This window comes from Sinocyclocheilus grahami, unplaced genomic scaffold, assembly GCF_001515645.1.
Source record: "Sinocyclocheilus grahami isolate Dianchi unplaced genomic scaffold, SAMN03320097.WGS_v1.1 scaffold959.1, whole genome shotgun sequence".
NCBI classification, from domain to species: Eukaryota; Metazoa; Chordata; class Actinopteri; order Cypriniformes; family Cyprinidae; genus Sinocyclocheilus; species Sinocyclocheilus grahami.
Window position 1 is genome coordinate 178,172 of NW_015506138.1, and position 12,131 is coordinate 190,302.

Consider the following 12,131-nt stretch of genomic DNA (forward strand, 5'->3'; position numbering starts at 1 on the left):
ACACACACACACTCTCTCACACACACTCACACTCTCTCACACACACACACACACACACACACACTCTCTCACACACACTCTCTCTCACACACAAGTCCGGCGGAGAGAGCAAAGTAACTAGGCTGTCAAGGCTACTTTATTCACTTTAAACATCGGATGAAGTCATTCTTTCTCTTTAATACAGATGATGCTGGATCATTAATAAATTAGTCATGACAAAAATCATGATATCCGATGTATTTTTCTATGAGCAATTATAAGGTTACCTAGCTTAGCTTGTTTAATACCGTAGCTTGTTGGATAGTAAGTCACCCACTACAACTAACACGGAGATAAGCCTGTGTGTGAACCGATATTAGGCTAATATTGCAGACCTACCGATGTGTTGGGTTTTGCTCAATATGATGGCAGATCAGTGGGCTTGCTGCGGCTGAATATCTAACGTTAAATACGACATGTCCTCAGTCCCAGACGAAACCTAAAATACTATGTGGAGGACGCAAAATAATTGAATAATTATAATATGAACCTATGAACAGAATTCATATATAAACACGGTCTCCATGCTATGTACACATATCTATCCTTACAAGTACATTTTTGGCTGTATTATTTGTGTCCCCTTCAAAAATTGCTTTTGGGAAATTTTATGTTTATTGTCCCCCCCTACTGTTAGATGAAATGTACGCCCTTGCATGGCGGTGAGCAAATTATCAGGAAATTTTTACTATGAAAGTGAACTTATCTTTTAAGTGTTTATTGCTCTCTCTCCCTGCAGATCGCGGTAAGCACTCTCGGGGCCTTAAAAGGAAACCCTCTCCCGAGCCGGACGGGGAAAGCAGCGCCGCCAAGCTAAACGGCGAGAATCAGCCGTGGTTGCCATCTCCGTCCGAGGTGCTCAAGATGCCCTTGGGATTCGCCGCCGCTCCTCCCTCCACGATCTCCCCGCATTCGCGCACTACACCGCCAGAGGCGTCCACTGCCGCGCAAAACGGCCAGTCGCCGATGGCCGCGCTAATTTTGGCCGCGGACAACGCTGGAACTGGCTCGCCTAAAGACACCGGAAACCAGGTGCACTCCACGACCGCGGGACGCCGGAACAGCGGAAGCCCACAGTCGCCCTCGGCTGGACAAAGGCGGCTCACGCTGGGAACATCGGCGACAGTGCACATCCCAGGCATGGACCCGCAGGCCGGGCATCCGCAGAGCATTCCCGATTCCTCGGTGCCGCCCGGAAGCGTGCCGTTGTGCTGCACCCTGTGCCACGAGCGCCTCGAGGACACACATTTCGTCCAGTGCCCATCGGTGCCGTCGCACAAGTTCTGTTTCCCGTGTTCCCGCGAGAGCATCAAACAGCAGGGGGCGATGGGAGAGGTTTACTGCCCGAGTGGCGAGAAATGCCCACTTGTCGGATCCAACGTACCCTGGGCGTTCATGCAGGGCGAAATAGCCACCATATTGGCTGGGGACGTAAAGGTTAAAAAGGAGCGGGACCCTTGATTTTTCTTTTCTTTTTGGCGCATAATATCCCCCAGGTTAAAAAAAGTACACTCCCACAATGTACTTGTGAAGCGATTAATCACAATTAATCACATCCAAAATGAAGGTTTTTGTTTACATAATATATGTGTGTTTACTGTGTATGTTTATTATGTATATATAAATACACACAAACACATGCATGTGTATATATTTAAGAAAAATATGTTATGTTTATATATTAAATAAATATATTTATATATAAGAATATGAATATATAATTGTAAATATTTTCAAAATATATATACTGTATGTGTGTGTATTCTATATATATATATATATATATATATATACAAAATAAATATACACAGTACACATACATATATTATGTAAACAAAGCATTTATTTTGGATGCGATTAATCACGTTTAATCATTTGACAGCACTGTACTTAATGTGCTCTATTTTCGCGCACTCATTTTGTACTTAATGCACTAAAAGTGATTCTTTAGCACTTCTTAAGATCGACTAAGTGTACTCAACTGTGCTATTTTGGGACACCATGAATATGAACTAAAATGTGCTTTTAACATACTATCTCTGTATTTAAAAAATGTATTTAGTTACCACTTGAATCCATCTTTCATACACTAGTGCACTCAAGTGTACTACACTTAATAAATTTTTTAAGTACAGAGATCGTATGTTAAAAGCGCATTTTTGTTCATATTCATGGTGTCCAAAAATAGCACAGTTGAGTACACTTAGTCGATCTTAATCTCATTTTTAGTATATTAAGTACAAAATTAGTGCGCGAAAGCGGAGCACTTGAAGTACATTATGGAAGCGTACTTTTTTTAACCTGGGATGGATGGATAGATAGTGTAGAATTATCTGGAGGAATTGATGGATGGATAAATAGAGTAGAATTATTTAGAGGGATGGATGGATGGATAGTGTAGAATTATCTGGTGGGATGGAGTATTTAGTTACCACTTGAATCCATCTTTCATACACTAGTGCACTCAAGTGTACTACACTTAATACATTTTTTAAGTACAGAGATCGTATGTTAAAAGCGCATTTTTGTTCATATTCATGGTGTCCAAAAATAGCACAGTTGAGTACACTTAGTCGATCTTAATCTCATTTTTAGTATATTAAGTACAAAATTAGTGCGTGAAAATAAAGCACTTTAAGTACGTTATGGAAGTGTACCTTTTTTTTAACCTGGGCCACCAATCGTATTGCATACCATCCAGACGTGAACTAACCGGACATGTACATATTGAACTTAAGGGAACTGTACACTTGGTAAACATGGCTGTATAATTTTTTTGATTTTCCCTTTTTTGAATACATTGTGTTTCTATATTTTTTCCGAAGATAAAACGGTATGTACGCGCTATAACACCCCCCCCCTCCCCCCATTCAGTGGTTGTCCAGAGCGAACGCTCGGTGTACTAGTAGACCTGGTGGCAGTCCATGTTTAAACACAGAATGTGACTAATACTCTTTAAGCACTTGGCAAGAACTGAAACGCTTTTAGCTGTATTGTATGCACTTGTTTAAAAATTGCCAAATACAATTTCTGACCTTGTAATAACAATCTGACGTGTGTGTGGTTGGCTTATTGTCTGCCCTCGCTGAATCATACGACGCGGATGATGCAACGACCCCAATGAGTGCGAAAAGGGAACTAAACAAACACAAGTCGCAGCTCGGGAGATTTTGTCCTGGTGCATGCTGGGAGTTCATCTCCTCAATAATGGTAACTGATTTCATGAATGTTTGCAAAGCTAAAGTAACCCGAGAATGCTTGAATTTGGAAGAGTATCTGTTTTTTTCTCCTCTAACACACAGGCTGTGACTTGTATCGCACATTGTTTTCGGACTCCATGTGGAGTAACCTAACGCTGCGTGCAAGACGACTCTCCGCGTCTATTTTTACTCGCATGCTGTGCGTTGAGGAGCTCATAAACAATCTTTCCTTTGGCCTTTTTTGGTGGATAAAGACCTGCGATGTTAAACATTACGGCTGCGTTAGGATGACATCTGAAAAGGCTAGTTCATGCTTCAAAAATACATTTATTGGTAACTTAGTTAACATAACCTAACAACAAAAAACTTCTAAAGCATTTATTAATCGTAGTTTAATTTAAATTCCAACATTTACTAATACATTTAACACATTAAGCTGAATTTGTAAATATTATTGTAACAAATGTGAAGCTCATTTTTAATTAATGCATTAATGGAAGAAAGTAATTTTATGCATGTCTTGTGCATAATTTAGTAAATGTTTCAATGGTAACGCTTTACAAAATGGTCTAGTGAGTTATTAACTTAAAATGAGCTTACATTTTAATTTTTTTGGCTTTTAAATAATATTAACTGAAAACATTTGATTTAATAATGTATTAGTAATTGTAAATGTACATTAACTAAGATTAATACATGCTTTAGAGGTATTTGTCATTTGTTAACACTTGAGCTTGTTATTTCGGCTTTTGTTTGATTTAATGAGAACAGTCAAATTGAACTGTTCAATTTCATGAATTATTGTAGATTTCAACATTTAACAATACGTTCAACAGATTAAGTTAATATTATTTACATGTTTTTATGAACTAACAATGACCAGGTGTATTTTCATTTTCATTCAACATGCATAAATATTTTATTGCTCATTGTGAGTTAATGCATTAACTAATGTTAACTAATGGAAACACTCGAGCTTGTTTTCTAGTCTTGCACTAATCGGCTTTTGTTAGAGTTAATCAAATTGAACTGTTCAAATGCATTAATTATGGTGCAGGCTTAAACCGTCGAGCTCTATTATCTGAGGCGCGCTGTAGCATATGCTTAATAAAATGTGTCGGATCACGTGGTCGCTGGAATTCCTGAGTCACGCTCGGTCGCCCGCCTTCCTCTTCACTGTTCTCACACAGCACTCAAATGAATGGAGATCTGTTCTTACACAGGTCACATGTATTCCAATTAACCCTTTCACCACCGCCATGACCTGGAAAACAGATTTGGCTTATAGAGCCGGAATTGCTTTTTCATTTTTAGCCATCGAACATCTTCAAATTGAAAGTTTTTTTTTTTGGTGCATAGTTGTTTTTAGCCAATTAAAATGCATTGGCAAGCATGCACTGCAAAATACGTCATCATAACACGCTGGCAACAAGCAGGCATTTGTATCCAAATCAAAAGCAAACATTGATCGGATGATTCAGACGGCATGAGCTGCGGTCGCCTGGAGGATTCCAGCCATGCCGTCTTTTCAGCGTTCGTCGAAACTCAACACCCCAAGGGGGAAAGACTCTCGTCAGAGATGAATCGCTCTACTCCAGTTACGCTGCAGCTCTTTCTGTCTTTTGTTTGTACAGCTGTCCCGCCCTCCCTCACTGGTTAGCATCAGATGGATGTTTTTTACCTTTGAGATTTTTGTTGTTGTCTTATATAAGGTCATTTTGTTATATGCACTTCTGTTTTACTTAAAAGCATGCATGCATCCAAAAATCTATGCAGTGCAAATGTGGCGAAGTCGCTGGCCTACCGTAGGCTAAGTTGTTTACAAGCTCGTCTGACACTAATTGAACCAATGAGCATTATGACGTGTTTTGCAATGTGTGAAATCGAGTTTGCATTGACATAAAAGGTAACACTAAGCCACTGGAAATTCAGAACAAAACAAAACAAAAGTACTTTGGATTTAGTTGTACCGTCAAGTGATTGGAACATCGAACTCAGATGGTCTATGCAATATCATTTTTTTAATCTTAAGTATTAATTGATTTGATGAATATTTAATCATTCCCAAACTTTGCAAAGCTGCATAGGTTCAAAACTATACTCAAATCTCACAACAGAGACTTTTTTGAGTTTGGAGTGCGTTCACCTCGCAGTACTTGTTTAGGGTTGGGTTGGTTTGTTTAGACTAAGATGCTTGATTCCAGATTAACAAGGAACAGAATCTCACAGGAATACAGCGAGGAGTCAGTCTTTGAAAGTAAAAACCCATTTGAGAAATACATTTTTAACAATATACTCTTTATTGGGTGATGCCATTAAAGAGCCATTTTGGTTCCCCAAAGAACCATTCATGCAACAGTTCATAAAAGAGCCAATAAATACCTTCTTAATAATCTGAAGAGTTTTTTTCAACTTTTTGTGCAATGGAAAGTTTTAAGGTTCTTCATGGAACCATTGATGCCAATAAGCTTTATTTTTACAAGCGTAACTTATAAATCTTTTAAGAAAGACCTTGTTACACATTACATGTACTTACTATTATAATAACAATAAGTTATGCATAACTACATGCAAGTAATTCTAAACCAAATCCTGACCCTAACCATATAGTAAGTACATGTAGTTAATTAATGTTACTCAGTACTTAAGTGTATAATTACACTGTAACAGTGACAACTTAAAATAACGTGTAACCAAAACATCCAACTAAAATGTATCAGGAAAAAGGTTCCAAGAACAATTTAAGAATGTTACTAAAACGTTTTTTCTTGTTTAAGTGAACGTTAATAAAACATACAAACTAAAAACGTTCCTTGTGCAATGTATAAACGTTTTGAGAATGTTATTTAAAACATTTTTTCTTGTTTATGCGAATGTTCTTTTTTTTTTTCATTTTACAAACATTACGGAAACATTACTTTTGAATGTGTTCTGAACGTTTTCAAACAAGTAGCAACGTTTAAAAAAAAAAAAACATTAGACAAGCATTTCCTAAACAATGTATGAATAACATTTAACATTGTATTAACGTTAAAGAAAGAACATTGTCAGAAAGTTCTGAGAACATTCACTGCTGGGTTGTGCCATAGTTTCTGATTCGATTACATCAGTTTCAGTGCTTCATGGAATGAACAGTTCATCCCTTCATAGAAGTCAAAACACCTTGTTTACCTTATTTGCATAAAATGTTGTGATTCAACACTAAACTGGTTGGTCTCGTTCATGGCTTAGAGCTATTTACTTAAGAATTCTATGCAATCCTTCAACAAGAGAAAGACTTCCGAAATTGAAGCCGGTGCTCACATAGTGTCTGCAGAGTGAAGTAGCCTGTTTGCCACGTCAGCAGTTTTGGCCATTCGGCCTGAGGGTTCCTGGTGTGTTACACGAACACGCATGCACAGGAGGGGAAAGCAAAAAGCCAAACAGCCCAGATCACATTCCTGGGCCCCTGCGCTGACAAAAAAACAGAAAGCGGAGAATGCAGGGGGAGCGAACGAGGCGGATATTTCCAGCAGTTGCTCTCACTATAATTAGACAGAATACAGGCGAGCCTTCACAGCCATCAATCACACGCACTGCAACACCAAGAAAGGAACTCGTGTCCCGGTGACTGCAGGCCTTTATCTGGAGGAAAGCTTTCTATGTCGCACCAAATATAGCGATCACACACGCTCTGAACCTGGGACGTGTCATGAAAGGGTGCATTCGTCGCCTGGTTACCTGCATGCCGAGCAAACAAGAGGATGTGTGACGTATAAATCTATTATAAAACGGATAGTTCCGGTCCTTGATTCTGATTGGCTGAGCCGCGTTCTAAGCTGTTGTAAATTACACTACAAACACACACCTTTGTTTACGTTTGAGTGTTTGGTGCAACCACAACTGTTTCTGAGGAGCTACATTGTTTGGTGGAAGAATACTGTGTTTATTAATATCATTACACTTTATTTGCTCCGTTTTGTTTTGTGAAACCATACTACGTATATGGAATAACCATTTTATAACAACAATAAACCCCGTGAAGCCGTGGTTTACAGTGAGCTTATAACAGCTAAAGGGGTTTTAGGCACTTCACGTCGTGCATAACAACGCCCCTTAGCTGTTACAAGTTCACTGTAAACCACGGCTTCACGGGGCTTATTGCTTTAATTTACACTACAGTAGGTATAAACAATAGTTTCTCTCAGGACCTTAAATACAATTTTTGTGTCCAACATGTTTTGTAAAATATATATTTATATAAAAAATTGCTCGTAAATCATTTTCATAAACTTAAACCTCTATAACTTGTTTTTGGTTTACATTTTTTACAACTTTTTTTTTACTTCAACAATAATCTGTCAAGGGTCTTCTTTAAAATTATACCAAGTCTGTACTCCCAAGATTCAAATTATTATGACAGTTTTTGACATTTTGTACATTAATAATGTATAAATAACATTTTGAGAACATTATTGAAGACCAGATAATATTAGTATTTTAAGTTTGTTTTGATGTTATATGCCTACACTTAAAATATTTACTTTACTTAAACTTTACTACTTACTTTACTGTATTTAAAACGGTTGGCTTATTTACAGTATATTCCCAGCTAACAAAATACATTCTAATAATGTTTTGACAAGGCTCCTGATAATTTATGGAAACGTTATTTCTGAGTGTTCTTAAAATGTTTTTGTTTCTTTATTTGCTCCGTTTTGTTTTGTGAAACCGTACTACGTATATGGAATAACCATTTTATAACAACAATAAACCCCGTGAAGCCGTGGTTTACAGTGAGCTTATAACAGCTAAAGGGGTTTTAGGCACTTCACGTCGTGCCTAACAACGCCCCTTAGCTGTTACAAGTTCACTGTAAACCACGGCTTCACGGGGCTTATTGCTTTAGTTTACACTACAGTAGGTATAAACAATAGTTTCTCTCAGGACCTTAAATACAATTTTTGTGTCCAACATGTTTTGTAAAATATATATTTATATAAAAAATTGCTCGTAAATCATTTTCATAAACTTAAACCTCTATAACTTGTTTTTGGTTTACATTTTTTACAACTTTTTTTTTACTTCAACAATAATCTGTCAAGGGTCTTCTTTAAAATTATACCAAGTCTGTACTCCCAAGATTCAAATTATTATGACAGTTTTTGACATTTTGTACATTAATAATGTATAAATAACATTTTGAGAACATTATTGAAGACCAGATAATATTAGTATTTTAAGTTTGTTTTGATGTTATATGCCTACACTTAAAATATTTACTTTACTTAAACTTTACTACTTACTTTACTGTATTTAAAACGGTTGGCTTATTTACAGTATATTCCCAGCTAACAAAATACATTCTAATAATGTTTTGACAAGGCTCCTGATAATTTATGGAAACGTTATTTCTGAGTGTTCTTAAAATGTTTTTGTTTCTTCAAAGGGAACGTTCCGTTTTACAAACATTATGGGAACGTTACTTTTAAATGTTTTGAAACGAGTAGTAACGTTTAGGAAACATTAGAGAATGTTGAACTATAATGTTTCAGAAAAACGTTTCATGAATGATGTATAAATAACGTTTTGAGAACCTTATTGAAGACCACGTAATATTAATATTTTAAATTTGTTTGATGTTATGTGTCCGTTTAAAATATTTAGATTTTGTACTTAAAACTGTCGACTAGCTGTTATGTTTACAGCTAACAAAAATATGTTCTAAGAACGTTTTAATAACATTCCCATTAAGTTATGGAAACAGTATTTCTGAATGTTCTCATAACAATGTTTTTTTAATTACGTTTTTACTTGTTTATGCTAACGTTAGCAAAAACATTAAAGGAATGTTAAATTTTTACATTTTTTAAACGTTATGGTAATGTTACTTCTGAATGTTTTGAAACATGTAGTAACATTTAGAAAACATTAGACGTTAACGTCCAACTAAAACGAACGTTACTTTTAAATGTTACTTTCGAATTTTGAATGTTCTCTTAACGTTCTGAAACAAGTAACGTTTAAAATAACGTCCAACGAAAATGTTTCAGAAAAAAACGTTTAATGAATAACAATAAATAACATTCACATACATAAAAATTCTTAAAACGTCTTAACGATTGAGAAATCGCTGGAAAATGTTTTCGTGAAAAGACTAAAACAGCTACAGCTACATATTAATTAAACCAATGAACGTTATGAAATGTTTTGCAATGCGAAAATCGAAATCGAGTTTTTAGTTTCTAATTATTGTTCCTTAGTTTAGATTTTAAAAATTCGGTGAAATAGCTAACTATCTTGTTTTTTGTGAAAGCAAGTCTGAAACCCTTAGAGATGGACTGAATTAATGAACGTTATGGAAGTATGTGGGTTACTGAGAGCTTTGGATGGTGATATTTTAGGCTTGAATCGAGAATAACCAATCAAAAGCCCAGACTGAGCTGAAACATGAAACGGGCCTCCAATAATTCTGGCAGCATAATTAATCAAAGACTTCGGCTTATAAAATATGCCTTATGTAGTTTCGTCTGTACATGTGGCCGACTCGCCTTTTACAAACCCAAACTTTTTTTACGCCAAGTTCAGAGATCATGTGAAATCTGTCCCATGTGATTTTGGCCTGGCATCTTTTATAACGAGAGTTTTTCTCTGAGCACTGCGTCTAAAGAGCCAGTTTTGGGAGGGGGACTGAAATATTATTCCAGAGCGTTTTCAACTCCGGCCTCATTCTCCCGAGCTGTGTGGCAACTTTGAACACAGTGTCCCATTACAGGAAGCCAGATCTCAGAGATTGGGCCTTTAAAGTGGATCTCTCATATCCTTCCTTTTTGTTAAGCTGCCTTTCAAGGAGACAGCCGTGTTTTGGTGCAGATGGCATTGGACTTGCTGTACACGATTTAGAGGGGTTGTTGTCTGTCTCCGATGTGTTAAACGAAAGCTTTGCAGTGAAATGTCCAAGGCGACAAATTTAGTTTATAAAAACGTTGTGCGAACGTTGTTTTTAAATGTTACTAAAAAGTTCAAATGTCCTGTTTTTTTTATTGTGATTGTTATTTAAAAGTAGAAGAAAAAAAAGTTTTCACTCAAAAGCTTTGCAGTGAAATATCACAGGCGACATATTTAGGTTATAAAAACTTTGTGGGAACATTGTTTGAAAATTTTTTACTTTAATTAAAATGTCCAGTTTTTTATTGCGATTTATAAAAGTTACAAAAACTCTAACTTTTAACTAACTAACTTTTAAGTTTATATTTTAAAAAATATTTATATGTAATATAAATTATATGAATATAAATATATGCATGCAAATATTTTCAAATTATATACTGTATGTGTGTGTCTTTATAAATACACAGTACACACATATATAAACAAAAACTTTTTGATTTTGTATGCGATTAATCGTTGCCCAGCACTAAAATAAATATATAAATACATTTAAAAAACGGAGAAAACAAGAAAAAAAATATTTTTTTTCATAAAATATACATATTATATATTTAAATATATATATATATTTTAAAACATATGAAAAAACAAGAAATTATATTGTGTCATAAAATAAAAATATTTCAAAAACGTAAGAAAAATAGGAAATAGTTTTTCACACTATATAAATAAATACATTAAAAACCCAGAAAACAAGCAAAACAATAAATTATTTTTTTCGTAAAATCTAAATATATATATTTTTTAAAAACATAAGAACAAAACATTTTATTAAAAACAAGAAAACATAAGAAAAATTTGTATTTTTCATAAAATATAATGTTTTCATGAGATCCAAATATATCTTCATGTCATCACCAAACTCAAAATGTTATGAATTAACCAGGATGATAAAGCACATGGTAGTCATTAACCAGTGAGGCATGGCTGGCTCCGCCCCTCTCCCCTCATTGGGCAGGGCTTATCTCGCAGTCACTTGACCTTTGGCCCTGCAGATCTGTGGGTAAGAAAATAAACACAACCACATCTGGAGAACAGCGTCACTGACCACTGCTTAACAAAGATGCCTTCAGGCCATGTGAGTATAGACGGTCAGGAACACAAAGTCCACTGTGTGTGTGTGTGTGTTTTGATGGACAGAGTAAAAAAAACACTGGATACGTATCGCCAGCAGCTACGTTATGAATGGTTAGTGTATTAACTATGTGCTTGTCATTCAATCACCATTGAGGAATCTTTGCCTTTTAACCCTATAAATACTGAAACAGATCAGTGACAATTACAGAGGGTTTGAGCCCCAGTTAAGTTTAAACAAAGTTGAATTCCCTCTGTGTTGAACTATAATGTTATATAATACATAAGGCATATTTTTCAGTGTCATGAAACAATGTTTCAATGACCACAAATGTGCACTACAAATGTAACGTTCACTACCGAAGGTACGGAAGCTTGTTTCTGCTGTGGCATACAAAAATAAAAGTTATTGTAACTTTTTCTCTCACAAATAGGACTTTATTTTCTTGCAAGACTGAATGTATAGCTCACAATTCAGACTTTTCTCTCATAATTCTGTCAAGAAAAGTCATAATTGTGAGACAAAGTCTGAATTGCAAGATATAAACTCAGAATTGCTATGTAAACAGAATTGCAAGAACGAAAGTCAGAATTTTGAGATAAACTCAGAATTGCGAGATATAAATTCAGAATTGCGATATAAACAGAATTGCGAGATATAAATTCAGAATTGCGAGAATGAAAGTCAGAATTGCAAGATACAAATTCAGAATTGTGATATAAACAGAATTGCGAGATATAAATTCAGAATTGCGATATAAACAAAATTGTGAGAACGAAACTTAGAATTGCGAGATAAACGCAGAATTGCAATGTATAAATTCAGAATTGTGATATAAACAGAATTGCGAGAATGAAAGTCAGAATCGCGAGATAAACGCAGAATTG

The 12,131-nt window shown here is 35.5% G+C and overlaps 1 protein-coding gene across 1 annotated transcript in view; it reads left to right on the forward strand.

Annotated features, from left to right (window-relative positions):
* Window positions 1–1,612, forward strand: part of irf2bp2b (interferon regulatory factor 2 binding protein 2b) — a 6,604-nt gene extending 4,992 nt beyond the window's left edge. Inside the window, exon 2 of the mRNA XM_016249896.1 lies at window positions 779–1,612. Within this exon, the coding sequence (XP_016105382.1) occupies window positions 779–1,500 (722 nt within the window). The 3' untranslated portion in view covers window positions 1,501–1,612. The remainder of the gene's footprint in view (window positions 1–778) is intronic.
* The last annotated feature ends 10,519 nt before the right edge of the window (window positions 1,613–12,131 follow it).